Genomic DNA, 23,429 nt, shown 5'->3' on the forward strand with positions numbered 1-23,429 from the left:
AGTGAGAGCGTGGGCCGATCTTGGGGGCCCCGATCAGGACTGGCGCGAGCGTGGGCACCGGTACCCAGGATCGGCATGAGCATTTCCTGCCGACTCAGACCGGACACTGGTGGTGCCTCACCCCAGATCGCTGTTCCTGCTCTGGGTCTGGTCAGTGTGCTGGTGATGCCAGCAATGGGTTCTAAAAGAATGTTTGTATATGCCTGCACCTTTATTTATGTACAGAGAACTTTATTACACTTCTACAATGGGAAAGGTTAGAAACGATTCAAATATCCATCAGTATTGAAATGATTAAATACATCGCCTCACCGTTTGCTTTCCTTCTGTAGAACAGACCTGTTAAAATGAGAATGTTTTCATTTTTTGCCCGTATAACTAGGAAACAACAAAAATAATAGAGAAAAAGAAACCGGTCTTTACTCCAACAAAATCGTCAAGCTAGAATGTTAGTGGAGTGAGGAGTTCCTCTGGATCCCAGTGCTCTTGTTCGCTTGGACTCGGGTTTCTGCCCAGCTCGTCCCAGCTGGAGGATTAGTCTGGTTTGGCTCCTGTGGGAATGCAAGTTTAGACGGTAGTCCTATTGCTTCATGGTGCTTTGGATTGCTTAATGTACCTTCTCCTTTCTCCATCCCCCCCCCCCATACAAATCTACTCTCAAAAGTTGCATTTTCTTCTTTTGCCCCTGAGAACAGGTCCTCTCTATCTTCAAAAAGGCGACATCTTTGGTCACATGGCTATAGAGTTAGTGACCTCACTCCAAATTTGTAACGGATGCCAAGACTGAGGTGGTGGCCTCTGTGGGCTAGAAGGGCTGTTGTGGCCGGTGCTGGTCTTACCAGTGCGGCCCCAAAGCAGCTGTTATGTGCATGCGATCTGTCCACGGGCTGGCTAGCATGTGCTCTGTAGATCCCCGGTAAGAACTAGGAGAAGGTTTTTTGTTTGTTTTTGCTTCAGTATTCCGAACTGCAAGGCCCTGTGTGACTAGTACCATCTACTTGCTGCTCCTCACTGTGATGGGTGTACTGTGCTCAAACACTTCCCTGAAACCTGTTAGTTACACTGGCTCTTTGTATGGCCATATGTTACATATATGTATTTTTAGGTAATACCTTGTGCCTACTTGAGAGGGGTGGGAACGTACTGGGAAGAACACCAATGCTGGAGATAATAAGACAAACCTGTATTCAAATCCTTTTTTAAATAATTACTGTGTGACTTTAGGCAAAACGCGTAACTTCTCTGAGCCTAGGTTTGCCTATCCTATAACCTCATTCCATCTAAAATAGCCGGTCTCCTTACTCTGACATGCACTTGCAGGTTAGTTCCTTCAAAACTCTCGTCAAGTCTGTGATTCTCTTGACGTGTTACTTCTTTGAAGTTATTATTTACTAGTTTTGAAAATGTGCATGTTCACAGTATAAAAATACAAAAGCGAGAAAGGGATGGATTTGAAAACAGTCTGTTCCCACCTCTGATTGCTGACTCACTCAGTTTTTACTCCTTCTTCCGTTCTTTTCCAGATAGAATCTTCTCATACACAGCAGTTACTTATATGAGCATGTGTGCGTGCACAGACGCATATGCCCCTCGAGCTGTAGCGTAGTGTATGTGCTGTTCTGAACTTCACTCCCCCCCAGTAAACAGTGTATCTTGAATCTTTTTATGTTTATACTCACAAGAATTGCTTCTTTCTTTGTAATGGTTGGATAGAATTCTATTTTATGGATATAACAATGTATTTAGCTAGTCTATTTTTTTTTTTTTTAAGATTTGATTTATCTATTTGAGAGAGAGCAAGAGAGCACAAGCAGGGGGAGTGGCAGAGGGAGAGGGAGAAGCAGGCTCTCCCAGGGGCCCTCAACAGACGTTTTGACCTTCTTCACCAGAGAAGTTTTTCATCAAACATTTTGATCTTTGCTAATTAGATAGAGAGGTAAAAAATATTCTCCCACTTTGGTTTTAATTTGTATTTCTCTTATTAAGAACTATAGAGAGCATCTTTTCATGTGCTTAAGGGCCATTTGTATTTCCTTTTCTGTGGACTGACAGTTCATAGCCTTTATCCTTTATTTATTTATTTATTTATTTATTTATTTATTTATTTATAATAATTTTTTATTATGTTATGTTAGTCACCATACAGTACATCCTTAGTTTTTGATGTAATGTTCCATGATTCATTACTTACGTATAACACCCAGTGCACCATGCAATATGTGCCCTCCTTAATACCCATCACCAGCCTATCCCAATCCCCCACCCCCTCCCCTCTGAAGCCCTCAGTTTGTTTCCCAGAGTCCATAGTCTCTCATGGTTCATTCCCCCTCCTCTTTACCCCCCCTTCATTCTTCCCTTCCTTCTAACGATCTTCCTGCTATTTCTTATGTTCCATAAATGAGTGAAACCATATGATAATTATCTTTCTCTGCTTGACTTTTTTCGCTTAGCATTATCTCCTCCAGTCCCGTCTATGTTGCTGCAAATGTTGGATAATCGTTCTTTCTGATGGCTGAGTAATATTCCATTGTAAATATGGACCACATCTTCTTAATCCAGTCATCTGTTGAAGGGCATCTCGGCTCCTTCCACAATTTAGCTATTGTGGACAATGCTGCTATGAACATTGAGGTGCATATGGCCCTTCTCTTCACTACGTCTGTATCTTTGGGGTTAGCCTTTATCCTTTAAAAAAAAAATTGGATGAAGGGCACCTGGGTGGCTCAGTCAGTTAAGCATCTGCCTTTGGCTCAGATCATGATCCCAGGGTCCCAGGATTGAGCCCCGAGCCCCACGTAGGGCTCCCTGCTTAGTAGGGAGTCTGCTTGTCCCTCTGCTGCTCCCCTGCCCACTCACCGCCAGCTCGTGCACTCTCAAATAAATAAAGTCTTTAAAAATTTTTGGATGAGTAATCTTTTCCTCAATAATTTGGAAGAAAAAAGTTCTGTATATACTAAATAGATTAGCCTTTTGCGTGTGATAAAAACTGAAAATATTTTGTCTTAGTTTGTCATTTTTCTCTTGTCTATGATGGGATTTTTTCCCTAGTTAGAAATTTGGGTTTTTACATGAGAGACTATGGACTATGAGAAACAAACTGAGGACTTCAGAGGGGAGGGGGGTGGGGGAATGGGATAGACCGGTGATGGGTAGTAAAGAGGGCACGTATTGCATGGTGCACTGGGTGTTATACAGAACTAATGAATCATTGAGCCTTACATTGGAAACCGGGGATGTACTGTATGGTGACTAACATAATATAATAAAAAATCATTAAAAAAAAAAAAAAAGAAAGAACTTCAAATAAAATGAAAAAGAAAACAAGACAAAGCAAAGAAAAAAAAAGAAATTTGGGTTTTTATATATCAAATTTATAATTTTTTAAATAAGTTCTGGGTTTCATATCATTTGAAATCTTTCAGTCTCCATTCTAAGATCAAATTAGTTAAAGAAGAGTTACAAGACAATTGACTTCTAGTGAAATGCAGAATTACCGAAGCATCAGGGACTAACTGGAATCGGCACTGTTGTGGCAAGAAGGGTGGAAAATTGGTGCATCTGCCCATGAAACATGGAAGAGTGCAATGATTACGTGTTTGAAGGCTCATCCAGGAGGGCTTAAGAACCAACGTATGGTGGGACAGATAGTCTCTGACTCAGGAACTCACCAAGAATCCCTAGACTCAGAAACAGCCACAAGTGGAAAACATAGTTGAGAGTCTAGAACCCTGGGGTGCTCTTTAAAGATACAAAATTCTGGGAATGCCTGGGTGGTTCAGTCAGTTAAGCACCTGCCTTTGGCTCAGGTCATGATCCTGGGGTCCTAGAATCGAGTCCTGCATCGGGCTCCCTGATCAGTGGGGAGCCTGCTTCTCCTTTCCCTCTGCTGTTCCCCTTGCTTGTGCTCTCTCTGCCAGATAAATAAATAAATAAATAAATAAATAAATAAAATCTTAAAAAAAATAAATATACAAAATTCTGGATAGAAGTTTACCTATGAATAATAGCTTTTCTTGAGAGTATAAAAACTTACTCAATGATGAGAGTTGTAGAATATTAGAGAAAGACTTCATTCTGTGGTCTTGAAATTCTGGCTGAAGCTAAAGCTGAGAATAGTAGGGGACAAGAAGTGCCATATTCTAAAGGGAGTCCTTAGACACACCCCATAGGATTTTCCAAACTGGTTTAGGGACAGTTACCAACAGTTCATTAGGGGAAATTAAACACTGATTATGATATAGTTTTGCAATATAGGTGAGGTTCAGTGGGGTAGAGTCTGGAGCTAATGACCAAGAAAGAATTCTTGAGACATCTTTGGTGCAAAGTAGTGGTTTATTAAAGCATGGGGACAGGACCCGTGGGCAGAAAGAGCTGCTGCACTAAGGTTGTGAGAGGTGGCTGATTATATACTATGGGGTTGGGGGCGGTAAGGAAAAAGGGAGGTTTCGAGAAAGAACTTTCATTGGTTAAAGAAGACTCACGGGATACCGGAGGCCTTGCCATTGTCCAGTTAAGATTGTTTACCCTTCTAGTAAGGCATGAACAGTAAGATAGTTGGGAGCTTCCTGGAGGAACACTACACTCGGCCCACTTCAAGTATCTGTCAATGGGCTGCAGGTTATAAGGACATTTAATTGTATTTACATTCCCTTTTGGAAGCTAGACCATTGATAGAAATGCTTTGTTCCTGTAGATTGCTAAGGCATTTGTAAACTCAGGGAGACTCAGGTCTTGCAGGATTGTGATCTCTATTTGTTAACTATTTGTTTTTCCTCAGCTTTAGGGCAGCCAGGAGTGCCTGAGGAATGTCACATATATCCCATGGGTAGGGGGTTGTGGGGTGTCAGCTTCTGCTTTGTCTTCCGCTTGCCTTCTGTTCTCTCATCAATTACAGGCAAGTTCTTTGCAGGAATTTGTAGATGAAGAGACGGCAGGGGTATTTTTTGCCTCCCACCCGCAAGCCAAGTGAGAGGAAAAACTAGAGGAGAGCTGGGACAGAGTGGGTGCTGCTTCCTGGAGGTGAGAACAGAGTCTAACTCTAACTCCCCGGGTCTGTGTTGCTCAGTCATGGAAACTTATAGATTTGGGGCTGCCTGGAGAACAAGAGAGTGCTTGAAAGAACTTGACCCAAGTTTGCTAGCATGGGAAGGGGGGGCATAGAAACTTTTATCTGAATGCTGCGTAGAGAGGTCTGATGGTTGTAGAAAAACTTGTGGAAATCGCCCCTAAAGATGAGGTAAGGAGGAAGAGCTGCAGGCAAAGCAAGCTGCAGTTTCGAGGTTTGTTGCCTGGGTACATGAGCTCCCCTGAGCCCAGAGGAAGCAGAAGAAGGTAATGGGATTCGAGTCACCTACAAACGGCTTTATCTAAGAGGACTTCCTGCCAGGCAAAGGGACCCCAGAAGGAAGAAGTCCTGTGGAATGTTTCACCGTAGATTGAGAGTTAAGGTAAACCTGTAAGAGGCCTTCTAGAGAGCTTATCACCTGTATCAGGGAATGATGCAGGGCAGGAGCTCTTCAAGCGTGTATCTGAAGTGCCCCATGAAAGAAAACTAGTATCTCGGCGTTGTATCCGGCCCAACAAGAGAAGCAGATACAGTAGGAGATAGACGTTAAGATATTTATTGCAAGGAATTGGTTTGTGCAATCGTGGAGCTGACTTGACAAGTCCAACATCCATGGGGGAGGCTGTCGGGAAAGGCAGGCTAGAACTCCCCAGCGGGGCTGAGGCTGCTGTCCACCGGGGCTAGTTCCTCATCAGAGAAGCGTCAACTCTGCTCTTAAGGTCTTTGAACTGATTGAATCAAGCCCACAAGGATTATCTATGATAATCTCTTACTCAAAGTCAATTGGTTATAGACTTTAATCACCTCTCTAAAATACCCTCATAGCAACATCTAGATTAGTGTTTTGATTACATGAATCAGAAGAAGGACAAGTGTATAGGACCGGTGCTTAGCCCAGCTGACATCAAATAACCATTACAGGTATCTTCTACCCAGAATGATGGCCTGATAACAACACGACCAACGAGAAGGTCTTTGCCCTTTTCTTCCAATCCCTGAGGCCGGAGGGCTGCCTCATCTTCATACTGCTGGTCTGCGAAAACAAGGATCAGAACGGAGAGAAATGCAGGTGAAATTTTTGAGTTGGTTGTTAAGATTGACAATTTGATTTAGATTGGATTAAACTTTCCAGGTATCAGTTGTGTACACAGAAATAGAGGATTGGCAAAGCAGTCTTCTTTGATCTCTGCATATGTATAATATTATGCGTTTTTAAAAAAACATTAAAACAATTTTTTTCCTATCCCACCACCTTTTCCTGTTTCTCCACTTTAAAAAGTGATGTGTAATCATCTCATTACACAAGGGGCAATTAAACCCTCTTGTGGTCAGAGCCAGCGATCGCACTGATAATGAGAGTTGCTAAAGCACTCGGCCGGAGGTCATTTTGGAGGACGCTGAATTAAAGATACCCCTTCGGGGCTTGTTTTTGGTGGCCAGTCAAGGGCAGACTATTTTCAATCACTAGTGGAAAGAATGTTTTCTTATTACGTTGATTCTAGAAATATTCGTGCATTATTTTTTCCTTACTCAGATATGAACAGTTTATTTGTGGCCAGGCATTCCCTTTGTGAACGTAGGTTTTCAAGATAGAGATCTAGGATCATTCGATTAGCAAGGCTGCCTGTACACTGTATTCAGGTTACTGCCAGTTCTGAACACTAGCCCGAGGATGATAGCCAGCGAGTAAGAAGGAAGAATGATAACATTCAGTAGCAAGGAAACTGGAAATTTCAGGAGTAGAAGGTTCCATAACGGAAAAAGAACAAAAGAGGATAAAACAGAGACACATCATATTCTTAATAAAAGGTGACGTTGGATTGTAGGAAATTAAATTTTCAGTAAGGCAGGAGAAAAAGGAGAAGGGTGGTAGAGTAAAGTGCTTCATAAGCCCGTACATAATTTTTGTATATGGCACAAAATCCTCAGAGTCACAGACACAGTGCTGACTCCCCAGGCCTTTTCTGTCTTTGCAGTGCTTAGAGGGAATTTGTAGCATTGAATGTGTGTGTTAGAAAAAAAGAGACTTCTGAAATCAGTAATATATGCTTCCGCCTTAGGAAACTTGAAAAAGAAAAGCAAATTAAATCCAAAGTAAGTAGAAGAAAGGAAATCATAAAAAGTAGAGCAGAAATAAATGAAATTAGAAACAAGAAATCAACAGAAAAAAAATCAAAATATCAATACAATTGATACATTTCTAAACAGGTTAATCAAGAAAAAGAAGTAGACACAAATTACTAACATCAGAAATGAAAGAGGCAACATTACAACTGATTTTATGGGAACTAGAAAGATGATTAAAGGAATACTATGAACAACTTCATGCCCATAAATTTAATAACTTACATGAAGTGGACTAATTCTTTGAAAGATGCAATCTACCGAACTTCTCATATGAAGAGATTGATCATCTGAATAGGCCTCTATCTATTAAAAAATTTGAACCAGAAATTAATAATCTTCCAAAACAGAAAGCACGAGGACCATATGGTTTCACTGGTGAATCCTACCCAACATTTGTATAATTCTCTACACTCTCTTCCAGGAAATAGAAACAGAAGGAACACTTCTAACCTATTCTGTGAGGCCAGCATTACCCTAATACCAAAACCAGACAAACATTACATATCTTTGTCAGAGTCGATCCCTGCAATGACAAGGAGGCTGCAGAGTACAGGCTCTAGGACAGTCATGTAGGCTACAGACAGGTGATGGCAGTCCAGGGGGAGGCAACACCTTCATCCTGTTAGTTCCCCAGGATATCTGAGATAAATTTATTTTATTTTATTTTTTTTTTTAGATTTTATTTATTTATTTATTAGAGAGAGAGAGACAGCCAGCAAGAGAGGGAACACAAGCAGGGAGAGTGGGACAGGAAGAAGCAGGCTCCCAGCAGAGGAGCCTGATGTGGGGCTCGATCCCAGGACCCCGGGATCACGCCCTGAGGTGCCCCCTGAGATAAATTTCTCGTAGTCCAATGGGCTAAGGCTTAAAGTCACATTTCACTTATAGAAAACAAAGAAATGTAATCTTTCTTGTAGAATACACTGATTCTAAGAATGGCCCTCTCCCCATCACCCAGCTCTTTCCTGCACTGTGAACATAATTCTGCCCACAGATAACGGACGGCTTGTTCTAGGTACCTTAGTTTGGTATCTTCTTATTTTAAGTTTCCATAAGCATTTATTCCTCTTTTTCTCTCTTCCTTATGCCTAACTTTTTAAAAATTTTTACATGTTTTTTTAATAATTAATGGAGAAGCAGTACTCACTTTTTAAACTTTGCTGCCACCCTGTGGCTAATTGTCATTACTGTACGTGAGAAGCGGGCATCACAACGCTTCTGCTAAGCCATCAGAAGAGGGACAAGTGTACAGGAAGCACATTAAAGAAAAAAAAATTACAGGGGCGCCTGGGTGGCGCAGTCATTAAGCATCTGCCTTTGGCTCAGGGCGTGATCCCAGCGTTCTGGGATCGAGCCCCACATCAGGCTCCTCTGCTATGAGCCTGCTTCTTCCTCTCCCACTCCCCCTGCTTGTGTTCCCTTTCTCGCTTGCTGTCTCTGTCAAATAAATAAATAAATCTTAAAAAAAAAATCACAGAACATCCAAGATGGTCTTTCACCAGAATGCTCAGGATTTTAGCCATGAATCTCATAGATGCTATCTCTGTCTCTTATAGTATTTGTCCTTTAAAATCCTGTTAGTCTGAGTCTAAGCTTATTTCAGTAGTCCCCCATTCCTCATCCTATAACCAAGATGCATAATTACTCTGGGAACACATGAATTGTTGATCTTGATTTGCCACTTAGTGGCAGTTGTGGCTTTTAATGAGTCCAGGGGAAAAAATTGCATAGGAAGCTAAACCTATCTACAGTAGGCCCGTGTCTTAAATTTTTTTGTAGACTTTAATTTTGGTCTAGAACTCGTCATATTGGTGCACAACATTCTGGCTTTCCCGAAATTGTAAGAATTAAGGAATACAGTTTTAAGAAGTAGAATATACTTACAGCCTATTTTCCAGGCACATTTTTCATGAGAAATAAGTACTATTGTAATAATCTCCTTGCCACCTAGACCCTTTCTGCACTTGTTACCATCCCAAACCAAATCTGATCATGCCACTAACCTGTTTTTAAAAGATTCCACTGGCTCCCTAGTGTAGGATAAAATGCAGACGTCTATGAAGATGCTTGATGAATCAGTCTCACCTGATCTATGTAAGCTTCCGTTTTTTGTTTTTTAAAAAAGATTGTATTTATTTGAGAGAGAGAACGAGAGCATAAGCAGGGATGGGGGAAGGGCGGAGGGAGAGGGAGAAGCAGGCTTCCCACTGAGCAGGTAGCCTGATGCGGGGACTCCATCCCAGGACCGCGGGATCATGACCCGAGCCAGAGGCAGACACTTAGCCGACTGAGCCACCCAGGCTACACTGTGGCTTTAGCCTTTATCACTCCCATAAACACTGTCACACCTTTTCAACATTCAACCTGGTCTCACTCTCCTAACGCAGACTAAAATTGAAAGCTGCTCCCACATCCTGTCCTCGGTCTTATATTTCTTTCATTGCAATTAGACAAAAATATCAGAGCATCAAGGGTCCGATGCAGGATTTTCCTGTTTCTTCCTCACCAGATATAATGCTAATTAAAGTACTTGGTTATTGACTTGCAATGCTTCTAACTCATTGCATGAAGTTGGGGTTCTCCATTGTGACCATTTCTGAGAGGAGCTCCACAAACCTGGGCTCTAAGCTCCTGTAGCTCTTTTGTGGTTGGGGCATATAACAGAGGGATAGCATATGCCTTGTCTGAGTGCCTGTGGGCATGGCCAGGTCCAGTCTGAGAGCAGAGGTTCTCTGACCCTTTTATTGTGACCATTTAGAGAAGGAATCTTGGATCCCATGATATCATCCAATCATAATCTGTTAGCTCTTTTGAAATACTGAAGGGCCCTTTTCTTTCTGTACTCTAGGAAGGAAATAAGCCAACATAATCTTCAAATAAAGAGGCTTTAAGCAAGAGATTTTGTAGATGTTACCTTTCCTCCTTCCCCAGTGTAGTTTGACTTTTGGGGAAGGCCTATTCCAGTGTCAGCAGCACTGGCCAGAGTCTGCCCATTCCATATGGTTCCTGCAAGAAAGGGACAATTGCTACCTGGTGATGCCCAGAGGTCTCCGAGGTGAACTTGCCTGAGGGTCTCCCCGGAACCCCTAACTTCTGCCTTTCCTGCTTTCTCTGTCCCATTTTTCTCACCTGTTCTCTGCTCTCACATACGTTGTTCTTTCTTAAATACATCTGTCTTTCTGCATCCAGCCTCTCACCACCATCTGAAATCTCAAAAGCAGACATGACCTTTCCTTCCACAGCTAAGTAACAGAGGGAAGTGGTTGAGGTATAGAGTCTGACGCTAGAATGCCCGGCTTCAAATTTTGCCTCCTCGTCAGTTGGACCTTGGGAAGCTTTGTAATTTCTCTTTACCTCTGTAATTTCTCTTTACCTCTGTCTCTTCATTTAAAAAATGGTATTAACCATACTAGGTACATCAGAGAGTGATTGTGGGAATGGAATTACATAACACACAAAATGCTGAGAAAAGTGCCTAGCAGATAGTAGACAGTACTGGCTTTAAAAAAAAATTAAGTTAACCCTATATCTATTCTTTTTGCTTCTGCACTTTCTTATCTCCTCAGAACCTTGCTACTATACTTATTACTTCTTAAATAGCATCAGATTCTCTCTTATGCATGAAATTAATATCCAGGTTAGTTTATCCAAAGTCATGCAGATGGTTATTGGCAGATTTTAAACTAGAAGTCAAGTCAACTAATTCCTAATTCAGTGACATTGCCATAATACTTTTCTGTCTGCCACCTTAACATAACGTATTAATTAATTAACTCTCAGCATTCTGAAATATGGAATTGCCATCTAATCAGGTTAGTCGTGCTACCTGGCTTAAAGTACACTCTATGCCTGTTTAAAAAGTGCTTCCACCCAGATATACTTTATACTCTTCTTGTCACTAATCTACCCATCAACAAGTTTGGGGGGAGGTAAAGTTTCTCAAATTGCTATTAGATTACTTTGAATATTCTGAGGTTTGGTAGAATAAAGTGATCTTGGAGTAAATTTGCGTTGAATGAAGAAGGAATCAATGATAGATATTCTCTACAAATATACATTTGGTTACCAAGTTGTTTAGCTGCACATTTCAGAGACAAAACATTTTTTTAGAGTCCTGGTTCTGGGGACTTCAGCAAAGCCCTGTTTATGGATATGGGCCTCAAGTATTTCGTTGCTCAGTGTCTTTGGAGAAAGAAGTAGCATGGTTTAGTACTTGCCAAAGAGTGAATATAATTTTTTTTTTAATCGAAGTATAATATCCTATTGAAGCGGGAGGGAGAACAAGGTTCTTGTCTCACGGAGTTGAAGAATGAATCTGGAGGACAAAGGAGAGTGAGTAAAGCAGTAGTTTTATTAAGTGAGGATACAGAAAAAGCTCTCAGGAGTGAGAGGGGTCCCGACAGGGTTGCCACTGGGGGCTTCTAGGGTTGGTCTTTTATTGAAAGCTAACCAGGGAGCTTAAATTCTTTTAACATCCTATTGATAGCACTATTGAACAAGGATTAGTGATAACACCTTCAATGGCTCACTTCCTTTTTAGGGTCCTGAAATTTTTTGTTGGTCACAAGTAGCTGTTATAACAAGACCCCACCTCTGACACCTAGGACAGGATGTTCCCTTATCTCTGGTTTCCTTTCACCTCCACATTTTTGGAATTTTTGTGAGCCTGATCCCATGACTCCCTACCTATCTCTCCCTCCCTGGCCCTGCCTGTCCCTTACTCACTACTAGTTTGAGGAGTACATCATAGTGATTTGATATTTTTATATATTATGAAACGGTCTCCACAGTAAGTCTAGTTACCATCTATCACCACACAAAGTTGTTATAATACTATTAACCGTATCCCCCGTGCTGTACATTGTATTCTCATGACTTAATTATTTCGTAACTGCAAGTTTATACCTCTTAATCCCTTCACCTATTTCACCTGCCCCGTCACCCCCAATATCTCCTCACTCTGGTAACCTGCAGTTTGTTTCCTGTATGGATCTATGAGTCTGTTTTTGGTTTGTTTTGCTTATTCACTTATTTTATTTTTTTAGATTCCACATGTAAGTGAAATCATACAGTGTTTGTCTTTCTCTGGCTGACTCATTTTACTTAACATAATACCTTCTAGGTCCATCCCTGTTGTCACTATGTGTATATAGTTCTTCACATTCTTACCAACACTTGTTATTTTATTTTATTTTTTGTTACTAGCCAATGTCACATGTGTGAGGTGATATCTTATGGTGGTTTTCATTTGTATTTTCCTGATGACGAGTGATGTTTAGCATCTTTACCTGTGTCCATGTGTCTATTGGCCATCTGTCTGTCTTCTTTGGAAAAGTATCTGTTCAAATTCTCTGCCCATTTTTTAAATTGGGTTCTTTTGTTTTGTTTTGTTTTTGATATTAAATTGTGTAAGTTTTTTTTTTTAAAGATTTTTATTCATTTATTTGACAGAGAGAGAGACAGCCAGTGAGAGAGGGAACACAAGCAGGGGGAGTGGGAGAGGAAGAAGCAGGCTTCCCAGCGGAGTAAGGAGCCTGATGCAGGGCTTGATCCCAGGACCCCAGAATCACGCCCTGAGCCAAAGGCAGACGCTTAACGACTGAGCCACCCAGGCACCCCCTAAATTGTGTAAGTTTTTAAAATATATTTTGGGTATTAACCCCTTATCAGATGGATGATTTGCAAATATCTATAATATAGGAAATATAGAAGTCCTTTTCAGCAGGTTGCCTTTTCATTGTGTTAATAGTTTGCTGTGCCAGAGCTTTTTAGTTTGATGTTTATTTTATTTGTTTATCTTAGCTTTTGTTGCCCTGACCTGAGGAGACTGGTTCAAAAATATATTAGTAACATTGATGTCAAAGAGTCTATGTTTTCCTCTAGGAGGTTTATGGTTTCATGGATTATATCCAAACCTTTAATCCATTTCATTTTTTAAAAAATATTTTTTTGAGAGAGAGAGAGAGAGCACAAGCAGGTGGAGGGGCAGAGGCAGAGGGAGAGGGAGAAGCAGACTCCCCACTGAGCAGGGAGCCCAAAGCAGGGCCCGATATTAGGACCCTAAGATCATGACCTGAGCCGAAGGCAGATGCTTAACCAACTGAGCCACCCAGGCGCCCCTCTTCAATCCATTTCAATTTATTCTTGTGTATGGTGTCAGATAGTAATCCAGTGTCCTTCTTCTGCATGTAGCTATCTCGTTTTCCCAATACCATTTATGAAGACACCATCTTTTCCCCATTGTATGTTCTTGCCTCCTTTGTCATGGATGAACTGACACGCATATGCATGGGTTTATCTCTGGGCTCTCTGTTCTATTCCAGTGATCCCCTGTTTTCATGCCGGTACCACACTGTTTCGATCACTCTGGCTCGTAGTATAATTGAAATCAGATAGTGTGATACCTCCAGCTTTGTTCTTCTTTCTCCAGATTCATGCTCTTTCATGCTTCAGTACAAATTTGAGAATTCTTTGTTCTGGTTCTGTGAAAAGTGCCCTTGGTATTTTGATGGGGATTGCATTAGATTCTGTAGATTGCTTTGGATAGTATAGACATTTTAACAATGTTAATTCTTCCAATCCATGAGCACAATATATCTATTTATTTGTGTCCTCTTCAGCGTCTTTCATCAATATCTCAGAGTTTTCAGTTCATTCTTATCCTTGGTTAAATTTATTCCTAGGTATTTTATTCTTTTTGTTGCAGTTGTAAGTGGGATTGTTTTCTTAGTTTCTCTTTCCGATAGCTTGCTATTCGTGTATAGAAATGCAACCAATTTCTGTTTGTTAGCTTTGTATCTTTCAACTTCACTGAATTTATTTATTTGTTCTAATATTTTTTTCCCACGGAATCTTTAGGTTTTCTATCATGACATGACAGTATCATGTCATCTGCAAATAGTGACAGTTTTACTTCTTCTTTACCAATTTGGATGCCTTTTATTTCTCTTTTCTTGTCTGATTGCTGTTGCTAGAACTTATAGTACTACGGAGAATAAAGGTGGCAAGAGTGGGCACACTTGGCTTGTTCCTGACGTTAGAGGAAAAGCTTTCAGCTTTTCACCATTTAGTATGATGTTAGCTGTGGGTTTCTCACATATCGCCTTTGTTATGGAGGAGTATGTTCTGCTTTGTTGAGAGTTTTGTATTATAAATCGATGCTGAATTTTGTCAAATGCTTTTTCTGCATCTATTGAGATAATCATATGATTTTTATCCTTTATTAATATTGTATATCACATTGATTTGTGTGTATTGAACCATCGTTGTATCCCCAGAGTAAATCCCACTTGATTATGGTGTATGACCCTTTTAATATATTACTGAATCTGGTCTGCTAATATTTTGTTGAGGAGTTTTGCATTTATATTTATCAGGGATATTGGCCTCTAATTTTCCTTTTTTTGTGGTGTTTTTGTCTGTTTTTGATATAAGGGTATACGTTGAGGCAAATGAAAATGGAAACACAACTTTCCAAAATCTGTGGGACACAGCAAAAGGAGTTCTAAGAGGGAAGTTCACAGCTATTCAGGCCTATCTCAAGAAACAAGAAAAGATCCAAATAAATAATTTACCTTTACACCTGAAGGAACTAGTAAGAGAAGAAAATAAACAAAGCCCAAAGTTAGTAGAAGGAAGAAATAATAAAGATCAGACAGAAAGAAATTAAATAGAGACTTAAAAAGAAAAGAAAAGATCAATGAAACCAAAAGCTTGTTCTTTAAAAAGATAAATGAAATCAATAAACCACTAGCCAGACCCATCAAGAAAAAAAAAAAAAAAAAAGAGAGGGCCCAAATAAATAAAATCAGAAATTATTATTTTTTATTTTTTAAAAATACTTAAAATTAAAAAAAAAGATTTTATCTATTTATTTGTTAGAAAGAGAGAGAGAAACAGAGAGAGCACAAGCAGGGAGAACAGCAGGCAGAGGTACAAGCAGGCTCCCCACTGAGCAGGGAGCCTGATGTGAGACTGGATCCCAGGACCCTGGGATCATGACCTGAGCTGAAGGCAGGTGCTTAACTGACTGAGCCACCCAGGCATCCCTAAAATCAGAAATTAAAAAGAAGTTACAAATGACACCACGGAAATACAACGGATCATAAGACACTATTACAAACAGTTACATGCCAATAAATTGGAAAACCTAGAATAAATGGATAAATTCCTAGAAATATACAACCTTCCAAGACTGAACATGAAGAAAGAGAAAATCTGAATAGACCAATTATAAGCAATGACATTGAATCAGTAATTTAAAAACTCTCCCAAAAAAAGATCCAGGACTAGATGGCTTCATCGGTGAGTTCTACCAAACATTTAAAGAAGAGTTAGTACCTATTCTTGAATATAATTTTAATTGGATATGAACAATAGGGCTTGCTAAAGGAAACCAAACTGGCTATGGCTAAGAATGGGATTCATCAGATATGCACCTATAAGAAACATATTCTCTGCTGATAAAGGAATTAGAGAAGTTTTCCAGAGAGTTAGTGCTCCTGTCCTAAGATGTATATTTCTGTGTTACCACGTAGTTTGAGGAGTCTGAGATCAACTAAAAAAGATGTAGATTATTTTGTATCTAAGAGGACTGGCCCTGAGAGCAAAATGAAGGCTTGAGACATGGAGTGCAAGCTCCTTACCTGCATTGCAGAGGGCACTGTATTCAGCAAAAGCTGCTTTATCCGAAAGACACAATGGAAGAAAAGCCCAAGAAAGGGAGCTTCAGTGGGACAGGTTTCACGGAGAGATTTTGATGTATAGTAGGACTGCAGACTTTCCTGAATCAGGAACTACATCGTTGCGGAAATAACTATCTGGGGCAATAGACAAAAGTGGTTGAGGAATTTCCACTCTCGATAACATTGACATAATCCCATTTTCTGGGGGAAGAATGAAAGCCTGCTTGTACTACAGCTGTTCAAGCAAAGTACAGGAGGGATAACTGTGGTTATGCATCCTTTTGGTTTTCTTCCGATATTTGCTTCTTTTTTCCTTCATGGTATTATACTTTCCTCCTAGTCAGAAATACTCGGCATGTTCTCCACTAATCAGCATAAAACACACCTTTTATTTTTCCACTCAAATTTTACTTTCTTTGTTTGCGTTTCAGGGACCACTCAGGCTATAGTTCTCACCCGTCTCAAATGTCCTACGAAAATTATTTGTGTAATTCTCTAGATTTTTATTTATTGCTTTGCGTTTTTATGTTATCTTTTTTTAAAAAAGATTTTATTTATTTATTTGAGAGAGAGAGAAAAAGAGAGGGAGCATGAGTGGGGTGAAGGGCAGAGGGCGAAGCAGGCTCCCCGCAGAGCAGGGAGCCCAATGTGGGATTCGATCCCAGGACTGTGGGATCATGACCTGAGCCGAAGGCAGATGCTTAACCAACTGAGCCACGCAGGCGCCCTTACGTTATTTTTTGAAGGTGATTTATAGATCTCTTTATCTGTAAACACTTCTTTGTAAGACTCTTAGTACATTGCAAAATTTTGCATGATTGATAGGCTTACGTTGTAGGTAGTATTTGTGGTAGTTTTCTAAGGCTAGGTAGCAGGAATAAGTTATGGGTGACAGAATAAGTTGAAAAAACAGGGCTTACAAACGTCTAACACAATCTAATTTCTTTATTATGGATTGCATTTATTTAGGGCTCTTAGTCCTCTTTACTCACTGTCTCTATTATCTAACTCTTAAAATATTACCTACTGAAGTACATTTTTTACTTCAATCATGATATCCCTAGTTTTATTATTCCAGAGTAAAAATACGAACTTGGTATGGTCTAATATGACTTAGGGAAATATTGAGGACAAATTCATAAGATGTGAACTCAACTACTTTCTCAAATGTGCTGGTAGAGTTTGTGCAGTGGGTAGGTGGGGTGGAGGGGAAGGCAGACATGATTTCCTCACTGGTTGGTTCCTTGCTCTCAACCTAAAATGATTTTGTGGTTGTTTAGGCTTTGTTGAAATGAAATATAAAATCTACCACTTTATTTCAGAGAGTTGTATTAGAAATAGTACAACATGGAAGCTATTATTGTGGATGACAGTGTCTTTGCTATGACTCTTTGCTTCTACTCACACTGATATATAGTCATGTGCCATAAGGAGAAGTATAAATGTCAACTATATTTGTCTTTGTAAATAAAAAGAGACTGAAACACCTGCGTTCTCCTGTGATGTTTCTTTTATTTATCTTGTTCTTTCTGTAACAAAATATTCCAGGAAAGGTTTGGATATAAAAGGAACATTAATCTTTTAATGTGTGAGTTTGCATTAAAATGTCAGCATTTATAGTGGTATAGGCCAAAAAGGGACGTTATTTTCAGGAATTCAATATTCTTCCCCTTTCCATCTACTGGAAGTGGGTGGGGGGAAGACCTTAATGTATGCTCTCGCCTCTCTAATAGCTTCCTCGTCAAGTGATTCCAGGGTCTCTCTCCTCTCGTTCTGGTTACCTGCCAGGGTAAGAGCACAGGCCAACCGTGCCTAGGTATAGATATGGCTGCCATGGGCCACTTCCTGTGTTTTTTCCAGGCTGACTTCAGGCAGAATAGGGCATTTGGACAACAGGGTGCTGTGAAGGCAGAGCAGTGGTATCCTAAGCTATGGAAAAGGAGTCCTTGTAAGTCCTGGAATAATATAAACCCCACAGGAGAAGTGGTAGCAGTGCTTTTCAAATAATTCATCTATCAATCCATTCTCTGACCATCTTTTTGGAAATAACTTTTTTTTTGGTTGTAAAAAACACATAATAAGAATCACTCAAAAATTACTTTTAATTAAAATGTAAACTGATAAAGGCAGGAGGTGTAAGGCAAAATGTAAACTGGAGGCTACATGTTTTAGGATTAGCTTCGGTACATAGTCCTGTTTCCTGAACAAGTAAAATCCTTCTTGATAAATTGGTCAAAGTCTCTATCATTTTGGCAAATGCATCAGTGTCATGCAGAAGGAAAGCTGTCACTTGGCTTTTACAGGAGTATTATTATAACTGTAGGGCAGTGGTTTCATAGCAGTCTGGGAAGCGGAGGAAGTTAAGGCGGTACCTACACTGATGGGGACAGAAATCTCCAGAAGAGCAGTGGTGATATAGGCAGAGAGGGTCACTTCATCTTCCACTCCTCCCCGTAAGTTTAAGGGAAAGAGGTTATTTTTACTTCAGAAAGCCCTTTGATGTCCACTCTCCTCATGGTCAGTCCTTTCTCTTGCTTGGTTCCTCAGAAATTCTTCTCAGTTATATCTATCCTCACTGTACAATGTCTCCGCACTCCCAGCTGAGATTCCATTTCTTTTTCCTCAGTGGTATGTTAGCATATTCTCCCATCCTATTGCCCTTCCATACTTCCCAGTCCTTTCCTTTAGGAATTCCTGTGTGCTACTTTTTTTTTTTTAAGATTTTATTATTTATTTGACAGAGAGAGCACAAGCAGGGGGAGCAGCAGAGGGAGAAGGAGAAGGAGACTCCCCGCTGAGCAGGGAGCCCAATGCAGGACTCAATTCCAGGACCCTATCTCAGGGTCATGATCTCCATGACCTGAGCTGAAGGCAGACACTTAACCAACTGAGCCACCCAGGTGTCCCCCTGTGTGCTACCTTCTTATGTGCCTTCCCCCTTGGACAAATTTCCATGGATTAGTGAGATCAGAGGGTTCAGAACTAGCCTACAAAAGCCACCACTGTAATGGCATTGCTGAGCAGTAACTCAGAACTCCTGAAACAACCATTGTTTTTCTGCTTCTCAGAGAGCCAGGTAAGGGTTTGGGTGATGTGTGTTTCATCGATGAAGATGAAGGCTCAAGGCTGGGTGAGAGTTATGAGTGCAAAGGCTATGAGCCTGTTGGAGGAAGAAGAGTGGGGTGATGAGGCCATTTGTTTTCATGCAACAAGTCACATGCACAGGCTTCATGGGGACCCGGTCAACACTCATGAGAGTCATATGAGGGGCTCGGGTCCTTAGAGCTAGGGACTCTCTCTTTGTTACTTCATGACACTGTTCACTCTCTTTGGGCTCTATCTGCTCTTAACATACTACCAAGTGGTTTCAAGTGGTCCTTACTTCCTTGCTCACTTTCTCATTGCTTCAAGGATTCAGGCTCTGTCTTCCTTAGTGGTTAAGACATTTGTGCTCTCATACCAGGTTTTCTCCCTTTCACTGATTTTCCATGGGAGAAGAGAAAACCCTTCTCCTCTGTAGCTCCTGCTATGTGGACTAACATCTCGGCAAGGTTTTCTGCCTTAAAAAGTTAAGTACTTTCAGGACGCCTGGGTGGCTCAGTTGGTTAAGCATCTGCCTTTGGCTCAGGTCATGATCTCAGGGTCTTGGGATTGAGCCCCTTGTTGGGCTCCCTGCTCAGAGCCCTGCTCCGTGGGGAGTCTGCTTCTCCCTCTTCCCACCCTCCCCCCACCACTCATGTTCTTTTTCTCCCAAATAAATAAATAAAATCTTAAAAAGAAAAAGTTAAGTACTTTCTTCCCACACCTTCCCTTCTCCTTCCACCAACCTCCTTTTCATTTATTACCTCTTGTTTGACTGTGTGTTTTGTCTCAGAGGAACAGTGTTATTTAATATAAGGTAGTGTGAAGGATGGCTACAGCTTTTCTAGTTCCAGTTTCTAGCATCTCTGGATGCTGGAAAATAAAGTGGCCATACTTTTTTCTTATTTTTTTTTGAAGGTTTTATTTATTTATTCGACAGAGATAGAGACAGCCAGCGAGAGAGGGAACACAAGCAGGGGGAGTGGGAGAGGAAGAAGCAGGCTCATAGCAGAGGAGCCTGATGTGGGGCTCGATCCCTTAATGCCGGGATCACGCCCTGAGCCGAAGGCAGAAGCCCAACCTCTGTGCCACCCAGGCGCCCCCATACTTTTTTCTTATGATGGGTTTTAGACATGGAGAAAGAACAGCTTACCATGTTGAATCAAAAATACATTTAGGAGTCCAGGTAGATGGACCTTGAGATAAGTCTCAGCTCTGCCACTTATTATTTGTGCAATCTAACAACATTTATTTAACAGCACTAGGTATAAGCTTCTACCTCTCCAAAATGAGGTTCATAATATTTAATTTGTAGGGTTTCCATGAGGAATAAGAGTGGCAATGCCTGTACAAAGTTTGGTCCATAGGACCCCCTTCTTATCAAGTGATGCCTTGCTTCTTACCATGTTGGTCCCCAAAGGTGCTGTAGGAACCATCTATGTGTTTATAGTTCAGCTGCCTCTGATAACCTGGAACAGAAGGTTTCAGATGGGCCATGAAGTAGCAGTGACATATCCAAGAATGAGAGGATTCCCAAATGTACAACCCAAGGCCAGAGAAGCCAGAGGCCAATGACAAGCCCTAGCTTCTCAGGCACACAGGACCTACCAATGGCCATGCTCTTCTTGTCCAGTGAATGTTAAGCCTACTTGTGGAAAGAACATTTATGATGATGAAGTGAAGTTTCTGCCTCTTACTTGCCAGTATTGAGATAGCCAATGGCCTTGGACCTGATACCCTGAGTCAGCTGTTGGGTTTCATTCAGATATTTCAGTACATAGATATTAGGAGCAAAGAGGACTGTGTTCTCTTCTCCACAGCCATAGGGCATCTGGAGAAGATTTTGTATGTTTTTTATGGCAGGACCTAGAATGTCACCTGGAAATGAAAAATGAAAAGTCAGAACAGCAGTCACTGGCCAGTATCATCAAGAAAAAACAAACGAAATTCATCCTTACTTCATGTTTTAAAAAGATTTTTATTGATTTATTTATTTGAGAGAGAGAGAGCACAAGTGGGGGAGGAGCAGAGGGAGAGACAAGCAGATTCTGAGCTGAGTGTGGAACCCAATGCAGGGCACGATCTCACTACTGAGCTCATGAGTCTGATGCTTAACCGACTGAGCAAGGTGCCCCAAAGACAACAACAAAAAAGAATTAGGCACAAAATTAATCTAGCTCTGGGGCACCTGGGTGGCTCAGTTGGTTAAGTGACGGACTCTTGATTTCAGCTCAGGTCATGACCTCAGCTCCGTGCTCAGGGCACAGTCTGCTTAGGATTCTCTCTCTCCCTCTCCCACTGCCCCTCCCCTTCCTCACACACATTCTCTCTCTTTCCCTAAATAAATAAATAAAATAAAATCTTAAAAAAACCATACAGAACAAAAAAATCCCCAATATATATCTAGCTCAATTTTCAGCTAATAGGAAAATAGTTACAAGGCAAATGGAAAAATAAAACATTGTCTATTTTAATGCATAGACTTGTCATATGCTGTGAAATATACTGTTCATGTATTATTCTTATTAATTCTTTTTTACCCGAAGATTATAGATAGTGAATTTTGCTACCATTTTCTGGACTCGGTGGAGCTATCAAACAAGTCAGGCTTACTCACCTCAACTAGTAGAAGTTTGACAACTGAATCTTTCCTCCCAATTTTAGGAACCCTATCCACCCTAGTACCACAGAGCTCAGAGTACTGTAGTGTTTCTGGGCTCATGGAGAAATTCACGTTCCTGAATCAAAGAGCCTATAGATCTGACCTTGGATGTCCCAGGGACTGGGTACTCTCTAAATAAATCCCTCAGATCTTTAAGGTGTCCTATGTTCTGTGCGCAGTTCGTAGATCTGCTCCTTATTTAAGGAGCTGGCAAGTACAGGAGCAGAAGCAGCATCAACTGGAGTCTTCTGCTTGTGGGACTCAAAGAGAGGAACCTAATTTAAGGAACCGTTATATATCATCAGCTTGGAGCAGAGAGGATTCCTTCAGAGAACTTCCACTCACCTAGTGATTTGGGAGTTACCACCCAGAACACAGTTTGCCTGTCATCTGCACGGAGGCAGTAAGAATCTTGGTCTTTCTCTATTGGGATAGCCATGAAGTCAGGAGAATCTTCCAGGTGCGCACTTACTTATAACCTCACATGAGCCATGCAACACAAGAGATGAGTTTAGAAGGGCAGCAAGTTGATGTATGGCATGGGGCAAGTGAAAGAGCCCAGAGTGAATTTGGGTGTTAAAAAGGAACTAGGAGAGGGGCGTCTGGGTGGCTCTGTCAGTTAAGCATCCGCCTTCAGCTCAGGTCATGCTTCCAGGGTCCTGGGATCGAGTCCTGCATCGAGTTCCCTGCTCGGTGGGCATACTGCTTCTCCCTCTTGTGCTCTCTTTGGCTCTCACTCACTCTTTCTCTCAAATAAATAAATAAAATCTTTTTTTAAAAAAAAAGGACCAGGAGAAGCACTTTTGGAAAGCGTGGGGTTGAAAATGACATAGCTGAGACTATTTACATTAAAAAGTTGTATAAAATTGATATAGAACATATATATTTATAAATATATACACATAGAAATTTTATATATGTGTATTTATTTGTGTATTTTTTGTACCAGTAGTAGAGGATAGGAAAAGTCAACAATAGCGTGTTGTCCTGAAGAAATTTATCTACTGGCTTAGATTCATGAGAATTCTCCTAGCTTACTTTGTGGCTGTCGTCCAGTTGGAGTTCCTTCTTTCATTTTTTTTCTTCCTTCATTTTTTATCCACATACTCACCCATTCATTCAATTAAAAATACATATGAAAAGTTTTATGTATATAAGGCACTTCTAGGATATATAAGTGGCTCTTGTCCTCAAGATGTTTTTGCTGCAGGACATGTAAGATGCTGAGAAAGAAGAATTATGTTACATATGCTTAAATGTGATGTGTTAGAAGAAAGGTACAAAGAAAGTGTCTGGGAATTTAAAGGAAGACTTAGAAAATCCAAATAATGAGATTGAACAGTACTGACTCTTATGCTATTTTAAGGCACTCAGTCTAGGTTATGATAAAATATTTTTAAAAACTAGAAATGAAAGAAAATTGAGATCTGGATTTTGTAAGCTATAGTTTCACAGTCAGTGTTCTACATATTTTTGAGAAAAAAATTTGTTAGTTTTTTAGAACTTGATAATTATCAATATGGTAATATAGATCATTGGAATTAGGGGATAGTTCATTGATCTGGAAGAAGTGTTATGGGCCAAACATAATCTTTTGTTCATGCTTAATTTGGAAAGCTCCTCACCTGGATGCATTTGGGAACGCAGTTGAACACAGTGGCCTTGAGTGTAAAGGATCACAGAGTAGGGCATTGTGACCTCCAGAAAGAAGGGCTGAAAGGCTTGGAGAGACACAGTGGGAGAGACCAAGTCCATTGCCACTGGACGGGCAGAGGGCCCCTGCCCTCCACTCAGTGGTGGTATCAGGGAC

The 23,429-nt window shown here is 40.7% G+C and overlaps 1 protein-coding gene across 1 annotated transcript in view; it reads left to right on the forward strand.

Moving 5' to 3' along the window:
* KLRG1 (killer cell lectin like receptor G1) overlaps positions 1 to 23,429 on the forward strand; it is an 84,415-nt gene that overhangs the window by 51,627 nt on the left and 9,359 nt on the right. Inside the window, exon 6 of the mRNA XM_057319025.1 lies at positions 12,644 to 12,820. Within this exon, the coding sequence (XP_057175008.1) occupies positions 12,644 to 12,721 (78 nt within the window). The 3' untranslated portion in view covers positions 12,722 to 12,820. The remainder of the gene's footprint in view (positions 1 to 12,643; positions 12,821 to 23,429) is intronic.

The sequence above is a fragment of the Ursus arctos genome, unplaced genomic scaffold (assembly GCF_023065955.2).
Source record: "Ursus arctos isolate Adak ecotype North America unplaced genomic scaffold, UrsArc2.0 scaffold_26, whole genome shotgun sequence".
NCBI lineage: Eukaryota > Metazoa > Chordata > Mammalia > Carnivora > Ursidae > Ursus > Ursus arctos.